Genomic DNA, 22,114 nt, shown 5'->3' on the forward strand with positions numbered 1-22,114 from the left:
CTTAAAGTAAATTAGGCATTCTAGTACCGTAGCGGGTTGTGGGTCTATAGGGGAATAGGGTGGGAAATAATTTAATTATAGTATATAGATTTTAAAAAATTAGGAATTAGTAATTATTTTAAGTAAATGTTGCGTTTTAGTTCTGTAGCAGGTTGTGGGTTTATAGGGGAATAGGGTGGGAAGTAATTTAATTGTAATTAATTAAGTAAATATTTATTTTTATTTATTGGTATTGATAATTTTATGTTAAATACTTAATTGGTAATTAATTTGTATTCATTGGTAATTAATTTTTATTAATTGATTAGTTGGTAATTGTATTGAGTGTATTAATTTGTCATTGAAGCGTGTTGTGCGTTTATAGGGGAATAGGGTGGGAACTACTTTAATTCTAATTAAGTAATTATTTATCGTATTTTGGGTATTGATTATTTATTGTTAATTATTAATTGATAATACATTTTTAATAATTGGGACTTTTGTTTTATAAAGTAATTTACTGTTCATTAATGAATTGGTAATTCATTTGATTAACTATTATTTATTGATATGTATCAATAATTTATTGTTAATTATTAATTGCTAAATATTTTAATAATTATTGTTTTTTGGTATTGAAAATTATTATTTGTTATTTAATTATTTAGTAATTAATTTAGAATAATTATTACTTATTGGTATTTATCATTAATGTAATTGTTAGTTATTAATTGGTAAATATGTTTTATTAATTATTAATTGGTATTGTTAATTACATTTTTGTTATTTAATAATTAAATTATTTATTTGAAAAAAATACTTTAATTATTTGTAAGAGTTTTTTACCCCTACACTATCTAACACTTTCCCTACTGTTGTAATAAACACAATTACAATAGATTATCGCCTAATTCTAGGAAATGTTGCTGTAAACGTGTAGACCCTGTAGAAACTGAAGATTCTGATATCCTAGTGATATCCGCGACAAGTGGACTCTCGCGGGTGCAACCAATTATAGCTGTTTCTAGTCCAGGGGCATATCATTCTGTTGCAGGTGTTAATAAGGGGAAACAAGGTGGGAATGTAAACCCAAAACCCAATTCTCAGACAAATCCAACAGCTAATACAACAGGAGAGGTTTCAAGTACTGGACTACCACCGCAGGTGGGGCAGAGGAGGGCCGATGCTACGCATAGTGGGGAAGTTCCAATGCAACACCAGAATGCGAATCATCAGTTAATCCTCCCTGAGGCATCATCCCGCTTGTATTAATATTAGGAAATATCCCTCCATTGAGAGAGGATCAGACAGAATCCACTGCACAATTGCTGAATAAGTCTTTGCACTGGCTGACCCATCAAGTAAATACAGGACATATTTGGGGGGGGGACTCGCTCGCTAGCCAACTTATAATGGCTAGAAGAGTAGAGTGGTTGGGATCAGGTCAAAAAACACTGGTGGGAGATTGCGTGGTCTTAAACTTCAATAACCGCTTTATACCTAGATTTCTCGTAGATCACCTGGGTTGGACTACAGGGGGTGGCACCAAAATGATAGCACTGCCTTATGCATTCTTTTTTTAACCATGTATTGAATGCCGAAGTTGGCGGAATGGGTGCACACGGGATGGGTGGTGCAGCAAAGCAGGACACATTGGGTAATTTTAGATACATGGGAGTACCAATAGAGAAAAAGTTTGCTCCCCTTAGCAGCTTAGACCATTGTGATTGACTAATTCTCCCTGAACATTCTACTCCCGCGAGTAAAAATGGGATAGTCGTGTCCCATATTGCAAAATCGAATAAGGAAAAAAGGAACGACCAGCTCTGTGAGCAGACTGGTGCCATAGATGAAACCAACTACATCTGCATTATTATCCTATCTGTCCTGGAAGTCGTGGTTTAGGGAGTAGTTGTTTAGACATACATTCGGAATATTGCTGGGCTACAGTCTAAGATAGAGTCCAGGGACTGGCAGGAACTAATTGAGCAGAATGAGATTTGTGTACTTAAGGAGACGTGGCCTACCAAAGCAATACATCAGTTAGGATACCTACATTTTTATAAACCAGCAAAGCAAGGGCAAAAGGGCAGACCGTCAGGGGGTCTAACCGAATGTATGTCTAAACAACTACTCCCTAAACCACGACTTCCAGAACCACGAAAGCTTTACAATGATGTAGGTATCCTAACTGATGTATTGCTTTGGTAGGCCACGTCTCCTTAAGTACACAAATCTCATTCTGCTCAATTAGTTCCTGCCAGTCCCTGGACTCTATCTTGGACTGTAGCCCAGCAATATTCCTATGTCTAAACAACTACTCCCTAAACCACGACTTCCAGAACCACGAAAGCTTTACAATGAGCTATGCTAAACCACAACTTTGTTTTACAAATACTTCCTAAACCACGAAAAGAATCCCCTCGTGACTGGCCAATAGATGGCAGTATTGTAATACCAAGACTTCCTTTAAATATTTTTAAATTGCTCGGTACCCATTTCTTAATTTATTCTACGTATATTTTAATATATCCTCATTTTTTTTAAAACCTGACGAACTCCAAATTATTCTATATTTTTGTAAATGATATTATTCTAAAATATTAAAATGTATTTAAATACGAAACATCAACAATATCTATTTAATGATCTCGATTACCATGCTGACAGGATGATGGCTGGCTGCTTCCCCATGTTCTTCAGACCCCGTCATCCAGCTATCTCTATTCAAGTGTCAATTTGGGGGTGGGGGTCGTGCTACAGTACAGGATGTGGGCTGGCATCATCCCTGCGCTGCTCGGAGTCTGCGAGACAGGAGGCAACACGACAAGAAATATGCCACACATTGTGCCAGGGGGCAGAGTTCAAAATGTCATTCCATTTCAGATGTTGTTGCCCGTAAGTTCGCCTCACTTCCGCTTCTAATTGTAATAAAGGTGTTGGGGCAGAGAAGAGTGACATGAGCAGTCCGGGGGGCTGAGCCATAGCAGCAGTGGGGGGTGAGGGGGAAGTGACGTGCAATGCAGAGAGTCGTGGTTCAGGACTTGGTTGTTCTGGACTTCGTTGATCATGATTAATCGTTGTTTGGACTTCGTTGTTAAGGTGAGTCGTTATTAATACTTCATTGTTTAGGATGTTTCCCGGTCTAACCATATGGGTCAAGCAGAATTTGCCCTTTAGTATATGTACGACCTCAATTGACAGCCCAGATATTATGGCCATCTGTCTAAAGGCTAATCCCAACACACGCATAATTGTTGTTAATGTTTATGCACGGGGTCTTAGTGGTGGTAAACAGTCTAACACCGTTTTTTTTTAATTTCAAAAGCCTATTGCGTAAAGGATGATGACATACAATCTCAAACAGCAGTCTGCCCATCCGGAGCACTTAAACTTACAAACGTGTATCAAATACATTCTCCCCCCCCTCCCCCAAACTCCGACCCTCCCCCCCCCCCCCCCCCCTCCTACCCCAGCATCCCCCCACCCCACCCTGCACACTCGAGAGAGCAAAGTCCATCAATTCGGCTGTGTATAGATTCAAGTCCACTCGCCAAGCGAGAAAATGTCTCTGGGTCCTCGGCCATTAGTTCAGTAGGATCTGCGGCACCTCCTCCCTCCCACCCTCCCCCGTTGCAAATCCACACTCACCCGCTCTACTACAACCTTTCCAGCCTCACAACGCATCTCAGTCACTCCCCCTGCGCACTTCCCTCGGCTCCTTCCTCGCTGCTCCCCTGCTTCATTCAGGGCCAGATGTAGGAAGGCAAATACCGGTAGGTAACGGCCGATTTCGGCCGTTACCGACCGGTATTTTGATTTTGGGATGAAGTGGCATGTTAAAATACAGATTCTGTAATTTTACCGATTCGGTAAAATACCGACTCTGTAAAATTACCGAATCTGTATTTTGACATGTAGGTAGCACTTAAATCAGTGCTACAGGGGTTTAAGAAGTCGTTATTTACCACCAACTAGAAGTTGGTGGTAAATAATGAAAACCCTTTCAAAAGCATTTTTTTGCTTTTAAAACAGTGCCATGTTTCAGACATACATGCCCATGCACAATTGAGGGGTGCAACAGGGTGTCAAAGTGACACCCTGCCACCCTTCTATGTTTCCCCCACGATATTTACCGATTCGGTAATTGACATTCATTCCTATGGGCCTGCAGGCCCATAGGAATGAATGGCGATTCGGTAATTACCTAATCATACCGATTCGGTAATTAAATCGGTAAAATTACCTACATCCCGATTGCCAGTTCTTAAATACCAAATCGGTATGATTCGGTATTTAAGAATTGGTAATCTGAGATTACCTACATCGGGCCCTAAATAAGTTGTCAAGGGACCCCATATGTCCCGGGGCCGCGACCTCACCGGTAGTTGCTCAGCATACACATGGAGGTATTCCTGCCAAGTGGACATATGGTGGAGCCAATCCTTAAACTTAGGGGCTCTCCCTCTACCCCATCTGCAGGCCACCTGTTGTCGTGCCAGGAGAATTCCTATGGCAAGGAACTGTTTGTGTGGTGTTTGTATGTCACCCATCAATCCCAACAGGGCACCGAGAGGAGTCCGCATCAGCAGTTTGTCCACCATGCTAGTTAACCCCGTAAATACTTCCTCCCAGAAAGAAGCTACTCGGGGGCATCTCCAAGCGCAATGCATAAAGTCTGCGTCCCCTTGACCACATCGTAGACATTTGTCATCTTCCCTAAGGTCAATCTTATGTAATCGCGCCGGGGTATGATAAAGTTGGTGCAATAAGTTGTAGTGCACTAACTGAAGCCAACAGCTATTGGATATGGCTTCCGTTTGGAGGCAGGCCGCTTCCCACTGCCCATCCGTCAGGGGGCTGTCTAAATCCGCATCCCACTCCCGACAGGCATGAACGGGATGAATGGGGGGTGCGCTGCGTACCCGTTTATACAACATAGAAATGAAATGTGTGGGGGCCTCAGGTTGCAACATTAAGTGTAATGATGGAAATGTCTCCGGTTCCTGCGGGAACTTCTGGGTTTGAGCCCTAATGCTCTGCCTAAGGCGCGTGTATAGGAACACATCCATGAAGGAATGCGCACGGTCTCCAAAAAACTGCTCTTTCGTGCTGAATTTACCTCCAATATATAGATCTCCCCATGTTCCCAACTTTAGTCTTTCTAGCACACGTTGGCAAATCTTTTCACTCGAGACAGGCAATAACGGGCAGTGGCGCAAGGGCACTCTAGGGGAGTACATCAGTTGTATACCCTCAGCTTTCGCTAACCAATTCCACGCTCGGACTGTGCAGTCCACTATGGAGGGGTCTTCGTATCGCTCCTTAGAGGGCGTATACACATACTCGGATGTCGGAACAGGGGCCATGTAGCCGTCCTCTACTACACGGCGAGGCATACACGGGAGTGGGTGAAACCAGTATACCACAAAATGTGCCTGCGCGCTATAATAGTATTGCTCGAAATTAGGGACGTCAAACCCGCCCAAGCGGTACGGCAGCATAAATGTAGTTAATTTCAGCCGTGCTTGCTTACCCCCCAAATAAGGCACACTAGCTGTGAATTAAGCGTATGAAAAAAGAAGCCTCCAGGGTAGTACGGAATGTTTATGAATAAATATAAGAATTTCGGAAGTATGTTCATTTTAATCAACGATATCCTCCCTGCCATTGAAAGGGGTAGTTTAATCCATTTGGAGATATTATCTGTCACTTTGTCCATGGCCTGCCCATAATTAAGCCTCATGAGAGTGTCCCGATCCCTGGTGACTTGGATGCCCAGATACTTAAAGTCATCTGTCTCCCACATCAGAGGATAGTCCAACGGATGTGGCAGAGTATGCCTTGTTCCCCTGGCGACCGGAAAGCTCGCAGATCGAGAGCCGTTAAAGAATAACTCTGGCATCCGGCTGAGTATCTAGTAATGGAATCCAATTAACAAAGGAAAAGGGCATCCCCATATGGTGCAGTATCCCTATCAAGTAGTCCCATTCGACACAGTCAAACGCTTTGGTGGCGTCTAAAAAGACAGCCACTGCCGCACTATTTGGGTCAATCTCTTGTAGGACCGCTAAGAGCGTTCGTAGATTATGAGCTGTAGCCCGATGGGGCACGTAGCCCGATGGGGCACAAAGCCCGCCTGGTCAGGTAAAACAAGTTTTTCTAGAAGTAAATTAAGCTGAGTCGCCAGTACTTTAGCTAGGATTTTTGTATTGCTATTGAGGAGCGATAGAGGCCGATACGTGTCACTAAGCAGTGGTGTCTTACCGGGCTTTAACAGTGACATCAATTGTGCCTCCCTCATGTTGGCAGATGAGCGACCTTCCTCAAGAGCTGCATAGAACACTGCTTTAAGTTTGGGTGCCAGGGTAGTCATGAAGGCTTTGTAAAAGTCTATAGGAAGACCGTCGGATCCCGGCGCTTTCCCGGACAACATGGTCATAATAGCCTCCCTGATCTCGTCGACCTCCAAGCCAAGTGCTAGGAACTTGCGCTGCTTGTCCCCAAGCCACACCAGCGCTATGATTTCCAGATAGCTATTAAGTTCTAGCGGAGTGCCCCTCGGTGACATATAAAGCTTTGTGTAAAACCCCACCAAGATATCCATTTGATCTGGGAGATTCTGCCGCGCACATCCCTGTTCATCTTGCAATTCCGTGACGTAGTTCTGAAACCTAGGGGCTCGTATCGAGTCGGCAAGTGCTTTACCCAGTCAATCCGCCTCACCATACACAGGGGCCACATAGTGTTTCCCTCAGAATTTACACTCCCTGTCCGCTGCATCCTCATATTCTGATATTTTCTTTCTCAGTTTAGCGTGCAGCTCCCCGGAATCTCCTCCAGCACTTATTTCCCCTTCCAGTGTTTTCAGTTCCCCTTCTAGTTTTTGTAGCTCACGCCTGAGGTCCCGAAGTATGCTGCCTCCCTTAGCCATGCACCATCCACGTACTGTCACTTTAAAGGCCTCCCATACCGTCGTTAGGCTAGCCACTGAGTCAGTGTTCCTAGCAAAAAAATCCTGAATGTCTTGTTCCGTCTCCGTTTTGAACACTGTATCCTGATTCAATCGCCAACCCGGAAAGGGGGAAAGATCTACCAGAGGGTTCATCGTCACCATTACAGGGGAGTGGTCTGAGTATGAGCGGGCCAGATGTATTGCTTTGCCTATCCAGTGCGCCATTCCCAATGCTACCAATCCATAATCTAATCTGGCCAATGTGTTATTCACTGCTGAGTGGTGCAACCCTTCTTTCTTGGAGGGGTGCAGATGACGCCATGCATCCAATAAGTAATCGGACTCTAAAATTCCTGCAGTGTACGTTGTGCAGTCGTGTAATGCGCTGCTACAGCATGGGAACGGTCACATTTGGGATCCATAACAGTGTTAAAATCCCCTCCCCATATGACAAAGGTGAATCCCAGCGTATTAAGCTTGCCTCTAAGCACAAGAAGGGAGTGAACGTTATCTATATTAGGACCGTAGTAACTCGCAATCGCAACTTCATGAGAGTTCAGCCTCCCCCAAAGTAAACAGTATCTCCCTTCAGGGTCAAGATCCATTCCTCCCAGCACAAATCACACCCCCCTCTTAATGAGGATGGCAACCCCCCTAGAGTAATTGGAGTAGGAAGCAAAGCATCGGTGAGAGGCCCAGCGTGCGGCGAATGGAGATGACCCGCCATGTGGGAAGTGTGTCTCCTGCAACAGGCCGATATGGATTTGATGGCACTCTAAGTATCCCAGTACCTGCCTCCGCTTTCTTGGGTCATTCAGTCCGCTAACATTCTAGGACATTACATTCAGATCATTATGAGTACAGTTGCTATTGGCCATGATTCGTACGCAACTCAATCAGCCTGTTGCAATAATCACACCCGTCATGCTCAATCCCATAGTGTTCCTGTGCCCTCCTTCCCCCCCCCCCCCGCCCCCACCCACACTGGCACCCCCAACTTGCCAGGAATGTCCCCCCCCCCATTCATCCAACAAAACAACTTTCATCCGCCCCATGTAGTCTGAACCCAAACTCCTAATCAGGGGAATGCCCTCCAAAGGGGACCGCTAGGGGCTCCCGCACTTTCACTCCACTGCTCTATTTCACCCATCCGGTTCCCCAATGAGCTTGGGGTACTTAATGTCGGGGCGTCGGCGAGTGCCCAGGCGGCAGTATCTGTCTCAACATTCAACAAACAGTAATGATACATCACCAACTCGGAGCAGCAGTTAGGAGTCTACAGTTCAGGGCTACTATTGCCCACTGCCACAGGAGTATTCCATCAGCCAGGGTCCGACAGAGGCGAGTGGGATCTGGATCATCTTCGGGTGGCTTCTTCCCTCAGCTCAGCGCTGCGGTCTTGCTTCAAATACTCTTCAACTTGCTGGGGAGAATTGAAGAGGTGCTGGTTTCCCCGGTGGTTGATCTTCAATCTCGCAGGGTATAGCACAGCATATGTGATCTCTTTGGCCTGCAGTTTTTTCTTCATGGCTGTGAACTTTCGGCGGGCTTCCTGCACTGCATGGGTAAAGTCGGGGTAGAAAGCTAAGATGGTGTTGTCATAACAGACTTCCCCTTTCTCTCGGGCCAGGTGTAGAACAGTATCTCGGTCACGATAATTTAGAAATCGCACTATCACAGGCCGAGGTGGGGACCTTGGTGGAGGTCGCGCCGCCAAAGATCTGTGTGCCCTCTCGATAGACATATGGGCGGGATAGCTCCCCCAGCAGACGTTCCATAAAGTACTCCAGTCTGCCAGTGTTTGTCGATTCAGCAAGGCCCAGTATCTTCACGTTGTTCCTTCGGGAACGGGCCTTCAACTCCTCATTTTTATCCACGATGACCTTCAATAGTTTATCCATCTGCAGCATGTGTTGCTTAGTGATGCCTGTCCCATCATCCAATGTCGCACTCTGTGATCCGCCTCCTTAAGTCCCTCCTCGTGCTAATCCAATTTCTCCACCACCTTTTCCAGCCGACTATTGATTGCATCCATTTTGGAGTCAATGGAGGTGAGGCTCTTTTGCATTCCTACCAGGAGTGCCTTCCTTTCTTCATCTCGTGTTTCTGGAGGATCCGGGTCAGTCCGGTCTTTAGAGCTGGAGCCAATTGTCTTTCTGGCATCAAAGGACAGCTTCGCCTGTTTAGGGTCAGTACGCCCCATGATGTGCTACCGGTACGGTTGGCGCGCACCTCGCGCAGGAATGCTGTAGTAGGGATACTTCTCCGTTCTTGCCCACCCCCCCACTCCACGATTAGTATCAGCGCCCCAGGTCCGCAGTTCCCTCCTCCCCATCCTGGGCCAGAGGTCAGCTTCTGATCCGCTATGACTCAGTGCAGTCCCCCAAGCATAAAGGCAAGCTGTATCTACATCAGGATAAGGAGATGCTTTTTCAACTGTCCGCCATTCGCGGGTGCGCAGCAACAACTTTCACTCAAAATGGCACTCCGCGGCCCACCTGGCAGCGCTGGTGTCCTCCATGTTGTTGCCTTGATCAATGCTCTCCTCCCGCAGTTGCTTCCTGCCGCGAGTCCGGTCTCTGGGTCCTATTTCATAAAAATGTCTCCTCAGACGCCTCCAGGTGCTTGTTTACCCAGTGCTCAGCTTCTGAAATCTGGTCGCGGGCCGCCCGCAGCTCCCCTTGCGTCACTCCCGGAGCTCTGGCACCTCCTGCAGCGAAGCACCAGGTTCCCTCGTCGGCACTCACACTCGCCAGGGCGGATCAGCAACGGGGGTCCGTCCTACCCGTGCGGTTCCTCCTCACGTTGCCCAGCGCCCAGCCGCCGCACAGATCTTCAGGCAGCGCCTCCTCGCATGCCTCCATTTTCCGCGGCTCACCGCTCCGCACCACAGCGTCGTAGAGGCCTCAAAGTCAGTTGCCTGGCAGCCGCATATGTCCCGCTGTCCGGTAGTGGCGAAATCAACCAATTATTATGCCAAGGATGGGGATTATGTGTAAAAAGCCGCCCGGTTCGGCGGGAGCCTTACTGCAGCGCGGCCATTACGGTCAAGCGCCACCTAGTGCCCCCGACAGTCTAACACAGTTGACATTTTAGAGGACTACGTGGGGGGATTGACCGGTGTCCCAAATCTAATTATTGCACAGGATTTGAATACTAACTTTGAACCCCTTGATAATGAAGATTTGAAATTGACCAAGGAGGAAAACATGTTATGGAGAGTTCCCATTTTAGAGCTACCCCCAGTAAAACGATGGATGGAGGCAGCTCTTCAAATGAAAGCATTGTGTATGGAGAGGGGGCTTAGAGCTGTAAATGGTTGCCACCCTCTGACAAACAGGGAGCCAACGCATTTAACAATGGTGTAAGCTCAAGCCGAATCGACTATATACTCTTCAATTTGGAATAATGGTACCTAATTAATGATATGTTGATTCTGGAGAGAGATGAAAGTGACCATAATCCCCTTTTACTAAAGATGGAAACCATGGGTATAGCCCAACCACCAATCCCGGTCCAGCTATGCTCTACCAGAGAGGTTTAGTTGTGCATTAACATGAGAAGTCTAAAATGGGATAAGATAGTGAGTAATGAGCAAGCACTCATGGGTATAATAACTGCTGTTTCAAAAATACTGGGAGAGCTACGAGCTATTACCACAAATCCTGAGCTAAACGATAGAATTACGGATCTGCATGAATAACTATTTTGTAATATTTGAACTTTTTTCCTAAAATCAGTTAGTGGCATGAATAAACAGAAGAGCAAAGATGCCAACTGGTATAATAAGAACTGTAGGGCAGCCTATAAATCATTGGCAGTTGCTATCAAACAAAACGATTGTGGTCTAGCTAAGCTTGCCCAGAACAAATATAAATCAGTAATGCACCAAGCAAAAAAGGACTGGGATGAGCAGAAATGGGCGGACCTTTATGAGGCAAGCAAAGAGAGGAACCAACAGTCCTTTTGGCAACAGGTAAAATGGGGGAGAGGAGGACAAGCACCAGTGCCCCACAACCATATAGCTCCAGAGGCGTGGGTCTGTCATTATGCATCACAATGTGCCCTAGGGGCAGAGGGTGAGAACGAGGATGTCTACACTGCACCAACCTGTGCCACTGTATTACAATTTGCAATGGGAGAAGTAGAAACAGCGCTGGGTTCGGTCGCCAGTGGTAGAGCTCCTGGCCCTGATGGCGTACCGGCCTACTTGTTTCAAAATGATAGGGTACTCTGGCTAGAGTATATACGGATACTAGCGAATGCAAATTCTAGTGGTGAACCGATTCCCACTTCCTGGAAGGGAGCTGAGATTTTACAGATACATAAAAAAGGCGATCGTTCCTGCCCAGGCAATTATCGACCAATCAGTCTCATAGATGCCATCCTATATATTATAGCAAGAATGGTACTCAATAGAATATTAGACTGGATTGTGGATAAGGATATATTGTCTCCATTGCAGGCAGGATTTCGTACCAATGTAAGCACCGTAGATGAGGTTTTTAGGTTTGTTCTAATATATTGGTGTGTTGTTGTGCTAGCTGGTGGTGCCATTTATGCCACCTTTGTGGATCTAAAATCCGCCTTTGATGTGGTGTCTCGAAATAAATTCTGGAGGGTTTGTAAGGATCTAGGTATGCCTGCACAATTACTATCTGTTGTGATACACCTGTACACAGAGAATTATGCACATGTACCTTTGAGTACTCAGGTCAATGTGACCAACCAATTCCCTGCATCTAAAGGGGTTCGGCAAGGGTATGTTTTGGCACCAACATTATTTTCATTGTTTATTAACAGAGTTGTAGCTTATTTCTCTATGTTAACGACCGATGCACCATAACTTGCAGGTGTAAGAACACCTATACTTATGTTTGCAGACGAAACTCTCATTATTTCTAAAACCCAGAGTGGTTTGCAGAGGGCCTTGAATAGGTTTGAGGGATTTTGCCAGGAAAGTGGGCTGGAGATAAATGCTAGTAAAACCAAATGTATAGTCCTCCACAAGCATCAGCCATTAAAGAAAGGGTGTTGTTAAATGGAGTACACCTAGATCAAACAGATGTTTTTAATTATCTGGGATTACAATAGGGAATAAACTTAGTTGGAAGCGCCAGATAGAAACCATGGCCTTAAAGCACGGTCACCTTGCTGGTGCATTGTTGAAGGAACACAAGTCGTCATTGACACAACCCATTTATCCACTACTCAAGATTTACAATACTAAGGTTATCACCTCTGTACCCTATAGCGCTGAGCTATGGGGTTTCGATGATCTGAGGCCATTATCTTTGGTGCTGAACAAAGTTGTGCTAAATGTAATTGGTTTACCATCAAGTACCCCTTTGCAGCCGATCTTCTATGACCTAGGTTGCAGTAAACTGGTTGAGGTCGCCAAATTTCATCCAATTGCCTACTGGCGCAGAATATGGACTACCCCGAGATATTGAATTACACCTCCGCCTTAAAAGATGTATGGGCGGCTGACACCTCATGTAAAATTAAGTGGTTGCAAAATTTTAAAACAACGCTTATTTTTATGGGTGTTCGACACATGTGGGATGACCCAAAGGGTCAACAATTCCCTTAAAAATAATTACGAACTGAATTAATGTTTAGAATGTATTTTTTGGTATTATCTGAGTAAATTGTCAGAATAAGATTATTACGAATTTTAGACTTATTTGCTATGTTTTAACAGGGTGTGTATTAAAAATTGTTTTACATGTAAGAATTTTATTACTCATACAATAACATTTTTACTTACTTACACAAGAGAAATCTTTCTCTTGAGGTAGTCAATCAAATCCCTCGGATCGGCGGTACCAACTCTGGTACTGCAGATGTTACATGGATAAGAGAAAAGGCTACCTCGTCTAATCAGACTTTTCAAAAACAATGTTTTTATCTCAGACTTGTGAATTATTTGTGGGTCCCAAATAGCAGACACATCTGAAAGTGTTAACCCTTTAAAACCAGCTCAGCAATTTTTTTGATACAATAAACTCTCAGAAATTACTGAACGCACCAAACCAATAAAAGCATGATTTCTGATTAAAGTTCTACTTCCATGACAAATTATCTTGAAATATCTATTATCCATAATGATTTTCTTCTATGAAATGATCAAAAGAAAGATTGAGTAGAGCTTCTTACTGGTGAGTGGCAAATGACAACTAAAAAACTAGATCAAAACTCATCGCAACATGTGGCGCAGGAAGCAACAACTTACATGCTTAATCATGAGGAAAGGAGTAGATTGAGGTTGCCACATGAGGCACAAAAAGTGCAGCTGGGTCGCAATAAAATTTAACAGCTCACCCATTGTCAGCACACTTGTCATGTTCAGAGTTTAATAATAGCCTCATTACTTTACTGCGTTATATCCCAAATTGGTCCACTTAACTGATCAGTGCATCTTCATACATACACAGGCTTTGGTACACCCTTTCCGCTCTCCGCATAACAAATGTTTTAGAGACATCACTGAAGAGCTTTTAATAACTATGACACATATTGCACACATTTCTGCTTGAGAGCAGGATAGTCACTACCACGACAGAACAATTTACCAAAGATATTCCTATCCTACAATATCATACTCTCAAAAATGGAAGTTCACTACTAAAAAGCAAATACTCACATGTTGCTGAGGAAGAGAGCATCCAACATCATCAGGGTCTGGAAGTAAAATAAGAAGTCTCATAAATCAGATATAGATATAATTCATGCTGGTGATAAGTTTTATTACAAGTGTTTTGCATCAACATGATATTAATGCATCAATGTGCAATTGCTATTTATGGAAAAGAAAGCATGTTTAATTATGTTTCGATTGACCATAGCTTATGTAGGCCTGCATTTTAAATTAGGACAATTTTTATTTCTAGGTGAAGCTGAAGTTCTAATTATCGAATGTAATATCAGTTTGCTTTCTTTCTCATGTGAATAAAAGGTTTTATTTTTTGTATGACCATTGAATATTTTATTGAGTAGTGCATTCACAAAGACATCTGCAGAGTACAGGCTGGTCCATGTATCTCATCCTGTTACAGATAATGTAAGCTTAAAGGACACAAGAGAAGCTGTATTAGAAGGAGTCCCAAGAACCTAACAAGTATATAATTGTATCATGTCGCTTTAATCTATGTGTAGGTGTGAAAACCGTTAGAGATGTGCTTTTAATACAGTGCAGATTTGAATAGAGCAGGCTTAGAATCGGATTCAGACTTAATACAGACCAAGAGATTTTACAGTGTTCTCCCAAATGAGAGAACGGACTTTCCTTTAGCTCTCCACTCAAAGTATCTCCATGCCAGTTTATCCTCTGATATATTAGTTTATAATTTTATTTTGATTTGCATATTAATCGAAGCATACGCATTTTGATAATTTGATACTAATCTTATTTTTGCCTTCTGTTAGATTTTAACCTTTAATAAACCTTTCGAGTTTGAAAATGTAATCATTCTCGGTCTTTCTTCAGAAACCTTATGTGCTTCTCATGTATTGGATGCATTATTTTGTTAACCAAGCTCAGTCGTGGACTTCGATCCATAAGCTAGTGCTTTATGGTCCCCTCAATTTGCACAAAGAAAAGCCCTAACAAATCTGGTGCAGAGGATGGTTTCCAAATGAGACTTGGATGATTTAAATTCACCCCAAACTTAAAATATTGCCCCAATTTAATCGGCGTTCCTGATCTTCCGAGATCCCATTTTGATGGTGTTCCAGCATTCCTGAAAGTGGTTGCAGTATTCTAGTAGGTAAATATCATTATGCAGTTTTGGTTGAGAGTCACAGTATTTGCGATTTTTTTTAAAACTATTTTTATTGTTTTCATTCAACACATAGGCAGTGATGACAGAATGCAGATAATCACATATTGCAGTTAGGTTACATAATTCTTGATACATTTCTTTGATGAAATCAATACTAATCTGAATATCCCCGTATAATTAATTCGGTAGTTCAATGAACACTGATCCCCTATCCACCCCTTTATTCATCATCCGAGCTATCTTCATCAGATTCGGGTATCGGATCACAAATGTCTCCCTGGTACACATTCCAAGCCGCCCATATTTTGGTCCATTTCCGGGGCATCTCCGATTTATATACACTGTCTTTTCGTTCACCATAGTAAGGTCCCTATCTCTGCACCAGGTCGCCAGCGAAGACAGTTCCACTGCACCCCACTTCTGTACTATGTTTCATTTCGCTACCATGAGTCCCAGTGTGACCCATGTTTGCCCATGACGTGTGAGATCGTTAGGTTCCCATATGTGGAGTAAGCATCTGCGCAGTTCCGGTAAAATTGACACTTCCACTGTCTGTGATATTGTTCGCAGTACCTTCCGCCAGTAATCCGCTATTGCTGAACAGTCCCAAATTGTATGGATAAAAGAACCCTCTTCCCCGCATCCTCTGAGGAAATATGGATGCTGCACCCTCCCCATTTTATGTAGTGTGGTCCTGGTAAAATATACTCGGTGCAGGATCTTAAGCTGCACTAGTCGAAGCCTTGCGGAGCCTGGGCTTCTTGCCATTCTGTGTCATCTATGTCTCCCATGCCGGTCACCCATTTGCCCCGTAAAGAAACTTTTGGGTCTGGCAGATTGTTGATCAGTTTGCGGTACGTGAAGGATGTGCCGCGTTTCGGCATGTGGTCAGTTAGCAGTCGGTCCACCAGTGGGGAAGCTTCAGAGACTTCAGTGTCTTGTGGCAGCACCGCGAGCAATGCAGGACGTATTTGTGTGTACCTGAAAGCCTCAGTCGGGCCCAATTCGTATTGTTGCTGGAGCTGGTCAAATGGCAATACATTCCCCCAGTCCCACAAATCCCCCACCGTGGAGATACCTATATTGTCCCACTGTTCAAATCCCTTGCTATTTCACAGCTGTCTTAATTGTCTAGTGTACCAGAGGGGGCTAAGTTTGATGATGACCCCCTTCCATCCCAACCGTGTCTGTGCTGTGTGCCATTGCATGGACGTATGCTTTGTGGGACCCTCCAGTTTCACTGCTTGCCCTTTGTTATATAGGACTGCAAGCATATTACCTGTTGCTAGTTGGGCCCTATCTGCCCTGTATGTTGGGTCATCCTGTGGTGCGTGTATCCATTGGTTAATTACCTTGAGGTGTGCCGCCCAGTAATACAACTGTATGTTGGGAGCGCTATTCCACCAGCATACCAACTTCTGTGTAATTTTGCTTGCACTCCTGGTGCTGGCCTGCTACCCCAGAGAAGTGTGGACACCTGTGCAGCTATTTGTTTAAAGTATTTGAGCGGGACTGGAAAGGGCGTGTTATCAAGTGCATATAGAAACCGGGGCAGGGCCATCATCTTGTATAAAGCCGCTTTTCCCAGTAGTGTCAGGGGTAGGGATGCCCAATGTATCACGTCTCTCTTTAAACGCTCCATAGGGGGCGCCAGGTTTTTGGAGAAGAAATCCGCTACATCTGTTGTGATGTGTATACCCAAGTATTTAAATGAATCCCAAGAGACCACAAGTGGGCAATCAGCAGAAAGCTGTGGTGCGGGTCCCTTCAGTATATATAAGACCAATTTGGACCAGTTTATTGTGTACCCTGACACCTTTCCGAAGTTATCACATATGTCAAGGAGCACCGGTGTAGAGTGTTCCGGATCTGTGAGGTACACCAGTATGTCATCAGCATATAAGGAGAGACGGTCTTCCCATCCCTCCCTCCATTGGATTCCTTTTAATAATGGAGCACCTCCAATCAATGTCGCTAGGGGTTCTAACACTAATGCGAATAAGAGCGGTGACAGGGGACATCCCTGGTGCGTCCCTCTCGCCAATAGTATCGCGCCTGATAGGTGTCCGTTAGCCGTTACACAAGCTAGAGGCCCCGTATATAGGAGGCAGATCCATGCACAAAATTTAGGACCAAATCCCAGATGTGGAAGGACCGCAAAGAGGTACTGCCATTCCACCATATCAAAGCCCATCCTCGCATTTAGGGACATGATGACTGCCGGCTCGGACAGGAACGGCGCCTTGGCAAGCGCCCCATGTAAGCGTCTGAGGATTAGTGTGGTGTTTCTATTTGGCGTGAAGCCAGATTGGTCCGGGTGAATTAAATGTGGTAGGTGTGTCATCAATCTGTTGGCTAGTAGTTTAGCCAAAATTTTAGCCTCCGCATTTAGCAGCGATATTGGGCGGTAGGAGGTGCACTCGGACGGGTCCTACAGGGTTTTGGGATTGCCACTATTGTGGCTATTCGTTGGTCTAGCAGTAGTTTGCCTTTCTCAAGGCTGTCATTGTACATCGCCAGTAAATGCGGGCAAACAGTCTCTGCCATCTGTTTATACTATTCTATTGGGATCCCGTTGGGTCCCAGTGCTTTGCCTGACTGCAGCAAATGGATTGCTACTTGCAACTCATCATCCATAAGTCTCTGCCTTCCAGGGAAGCCTCCTGTGACAGCTTGGGCATTTCTATATTTATTAAGGACGCTGCTGCCCCAGCCTCTGATATTTCCGATGCCGGTGTATAAACCTCTCGAAAATACTCTGCTAATGTGTCCACTATGTTCCTGGGGTCTGTCGTGAGTCGTCCCTCTGCTGTCCGTATTTGCCGTATTCCCCTAGTACTATTTTCGCGCCTATCCAGCCAAGCCCGCAGTTTCCCTGCCTTGTCCCCTACGTCATATATCTTATGCCTTGTTGCTGCGAGGTTAGTCACTGTTTTATTTCGTAAGTAGTCTCTGTATCGTTGTTGTCTGAGGTGCAGAGTGTGTGTCGTGTCAGGTGTGGGATCTGCTGAGTGGTCTGTTTCGGCTGCGTGTAAATCTATCTCTAAGTTCAGTAGTTCTTCCTGCTTTTCTCACTTATGCCCCGTGATAGATGCTATTGCTTGCCCTCTAATTGCAGTCTTATAAGCTTCCCATACCATTGACGGGGAACTAACTGATGCAGTGTTTTCCGCAAAGAAGTTTTTTGTGGCTTTACGGAGGTCTTTTCTGATATTTGGAATTTGGAGGTACCCGGGATGAATACCACTTTTGGTGGTAGGAAAAAGTCAATACCACTGGTGAGTGATCAGAAATGCCCCTGGGTTTGATCGCTATATCCTCAACGTTTTGCAGGCTGGCGTCTAGCATCATGAAATAGTCTATTCTGGACAGACTGTTATGCGCATTGGAGTGGAACGTGCATTGGCGCACTATGGGATGGGAGCGCCTCCAGACATCAACAAGCCATATTGCATCTGGGAAGCTCTGTAAGCGAGAAATTCCAGGCGCCGGTGTCTTAACCGGATATTTGTCTATGGTGGCGTCCATTGTGGCATTGAAGTCCCCCCCGATGATAAGGTCCCTCTCCGGCAGTGTAAGGAGAAAGTCGCTGAGAGCGCCACTGCGTGAAGCGCTGGGGGAATGTATACCGATATTACATTAATAAGCCTTCCTTCCCATTGACATTGCAGTGCTGCAAATTTTCTCTGGTCATCTTTCTTAGTTTGGAGGACTATGAAGGGAGAATTTTTCCGCACCAGGATGCCCGTTCCACTGGAGCCTCCTGGCCCATAGGAATGCATGGGAAATTATTCCTTATTTGCGAATTCGCAAAATGCGAATTCGCAAATAAGGAAGACTAAGAAATCGCTAAAATATAGCGACTTTCTACATACATTCCATTTTGCGATTTCTAAATAGCGATTCCTTAAAAATCACGATTTAGAAATCGCAATTGGAATCTTGATACATCTGCCCCTAGATTCTTTAATGAGGAGGCTCCTCCAGAGGGAACGTCCGCATGCAGTATGGCTACTAATATCGGGCTTGACCAATGTGTTTGGGTCAAACAATGAAAATCTGACAAGTGATTTATGAAATGACCCCACAAGCAAGACCTGCTTTGAAGCGCTGAATGCATGGGAACATACTTCTCAAACCTGGGTAACGTGCCAACCTCTGTGATTCATATCACCCTTTATCATTAAATAACGTCATTAATAAAATGATGCTAAAATCCTGGCAAATAGGCTGTAACCACTCCTATCCATGATCATGCAACCAGATAAGTCTGATTTTGTTCCAGGTCACTCAACTTCCTATAATTTACGTGCACTATTCTCGGTGATGCACCACCTCGACCCCCAAGTTTTTGCGGTAGCTGCCCTGTTAGACTCCACTAAGGGTTTGATATCCATGTACGCAGATGACATTACACGTTATGCTTGTGATGCAGAGACAAATTTAGTTCCATTAAAGCGTGAGGTGATACGCTTTGGTGGGTTGTTAGGAATACACAAAATGGGCCAAGTCCATATTATTCCCCCTTACCAAACACTGAGACAATTTCCAGCTAAATACCCATTGAAATTGGTAGACAGTCCCGTTAAATATTTGGCAATAAGGCTTAGTCAGGATACTGAGTGCAAACTATGGTTGAGTTGTGACGTGGTTGGCAAAGAGGATACTCTATTGGTCCAGACTGTCCTGGTCTCTGGTAGCCAGAATAGCAATAACAAAAAATGGTAGGCCGTCCTAAACTCCTTTATCTCTATGTCAATATCCCACTCACATCTCACTTCATTAAACATTTAAAATCCTGTATGGCTAATTTGATATGGGCGTGTACACATCCTAGAACATCTTGGGAAATTCTCAATCTCCCACTGGCACAGTATGGAATGGGTGCTTCAGACCTCACATTATATGCTTACTGTGCTCAAGCCCAATACCTCCATTATTAGATATACCAGAACCATTATCAACATGTAGCAATTGAAGTCACCAGGCCGCTCCATGCCCCTTGAATACAGCACTCTACTGGCCTTACAAAAACCCCGGGAGAGATGCCGATACAGTGGAAACTCTATGATGGGCATGCAATGGTCTGAGGAAAGGGTGAAACTCAAATATCTCTATGCTTCCTTCATCCCACTAGTTAACAACCCTCAGGTGCCACCCCTCTCAGAAAGAGGAGCAATTATGCGTTCACATAAACATAAGGTAAAACTTTTCTTAGACCGATACCCAGTAAAACAGTTGATTTAATCCTTAGAGGTGGTGGGGGGTCCTATCAGTAATCCCCTTGATATCCTATTATATCAAGAGCTGCGAGCATCATGCAGTGCACTACGCAACACATTCCCAGAGCCACCTCCTACCCTCCTGGCACTGAAACATATACTTACAAATCCCCCTCCCGCAAATTAATAATACACCTCTATAACACTGGGCATAGATCTTCCCGGTAATTGTCCCTAAAGCTCTGGAGCAATGGGAAGTGGATACTGACCTTGTCATTACGGACGCGCTATGGCTCTATTGCTGTGGACAGCTAGAGCTCCTGTCCCTATATTATTGGAGCAGATTAATCCATTTCAAATTATTACATCACATATATATCACACACCGTTATAATTGTTCAAAATGGGATTGGCCCATGACTTCTGTTGCTCACGCTATATGTCTTTCTATTCTTTTGCACCATTAAAGTAGAGTAGCCAAATGTATGTTTGCTATTGCTAATTTTTCTAATGTGTGCTCACTCTATAGGTCTCCACAAGCTACCTTTCTCCAACTTGCTTGGCAGTGTCCAAAGATTGCATTATTTTGGAGGTAGGTGTTTCCACACATACACATGATTACCGGTAAAGAGATATCAAGTTCTCCTCTGGTGTGCCTTTTGGCTATGTTAAAGATACTTCACCAACATTTTGTAGCCTGACCGCCATGCTGCTCCTGCTGGCAAAACACAGAGTAGATGTGCACTGGGGCAGACAACCAGCTCCCACGATCACGACATGGCTACAAGACGTCACATATTAGCAAGTATCTACTTTTTGGGAACACATGCAGCTCAGATCCAGATCTAAAGACATTTGGGAATCGTTTGTGGTCTGCCTTAGTCAACAGGATTCCAACACACCAGCATTAGCGTCATCGCAATAGCGGCCATGTACACAGGAAATCCAGCTCTCACCCTTTTGGCCCTATGATCCCAAATTAGATCTCTTAAACTACCCAGATAAGCATGCCACTGTGGAGTGTTGAAATGTCCTCAGCAGCCCAATATTGTTTTGCATAATGATATGTCAACAATAAAATATATTATCAAAATTGCATTTGTCAATGCATGTTATTTACACTGGATTGTGTATGTGTGTTAATGACTATGCATGTACCCTCAATACCCCTCTTTATCTTTCATTTTTGTTTTACTTGTTGTCTTCCTTTTTGGTTATTCAGATCTCTTGTTGAATTATGTTATGTTTGGGGATTCCATATAGACAGCATTGCTTATATTGATAAATGGCAATAAAAAAAATATCACTATATATATATATATATATATATATATTGGAAAATCAGAGACCTGCGTGCTTTCCTTTTTTGCAACACCGAAATGGATGTTGAAGTGTTTGGACTAAATATATATATATACTCTGTGTCCCAGCATACACCAAAGACTTCCATCGAGCACACGCCCACTGGGGGCAGGGATGTTAATTAAATAAAGCTGCAAAGTGAAGAGAGTGCGAGGCTCAAGTGCTTTCATTACCGGCAGCCCGAGAAGAAGAGGTTGTTCCTCGAAACGCGTTGGCAATTGTAATTAAGAAACCAGAAAAGGCAGGCTGCATTAAGGAGCTGCATGGCGAGGCGCTGTCGCGTGACCTTCTATCGCTTCAGGGCACTTTGAATTATAAACATTGACACAGCAGCCTGGCCGTGAGGAGGAGCACCATCACCGCGAAAACTGGAGGAGAAGTCCGAATACCAGCAGGGTGAGGCTGTGGTTTTGCACGAATCAAAACTGTATCAGCACAGTGCCTGAATATGCTGAAATTGTCTGCCGAATATGCTTCCAATCTACTATAGGACTAAAATGTGCCATGAAAAAGTAATGAAGATTTGAATTTACTAAAACAGAACATTAATGCTCGCACTCAGGACTCTGTGTCCCAGCATACACCAAAGACTTCCATCGAGCACACGCCCACTGGGGGCAGGGATGTTAATTAAATAAAGCTGCAAAGTGAAAAGAGTGCGAGGCTCAAGTGCTTTCATTACCGGCAGCCCGAGAAGAAGAGGTTGTTCCTCGAAACGCGTTGGCAATTGTAATTAAGAAAGCAGAAAAGGCAGGCTGCATTAAGGAGCTGCATGGCGAGGCGCTGTCGCGTGACCTTCTATCGCTTCAGGG

At 44.4% G+C, this 22,114-nt stretch overlaps 1 protein-coding gene across 4 annotated transcripts in view; it reads right to left on the reverse strand.

Annotated features, from left to right (window-relative positions):
* Positions 1-22,114, reverse strand: part of SLC37A2 (solute carrier family 37 member 2) — a 926,772-nt gene that overhangs the window by 383,310 nt on the left and 521,348 nt on the right. For all 4 annotated transcript variants that reach the window (XM_086957324.1, XM_086957323.1, XM_086957320.1 and 1 more), the window contains one exon: positions 13,581-13,618. In XM_086957324.1, coding sequence (XP_086813450.1) covers positions 13,581-13,618 — 38 coding nt within the window. The remainder of the gene's footprint in view (positions 1-13,580; positions 13,619-22,114) is intronic.

Source organism: Lissotriton vulgaris, chromosome 2_1, assembly GCF_964263255.1.
Source record: "Lissotriton vulgaris chromosome 2_1, aLisVul1.2, whole genome shotgun sequence".
Lineage (NCBI taxonomy): Eukaryota > Metazoa > Chordata > Amphibia > Caudata > Salamandridae > Lissotriton > Lissotriton vulgaris.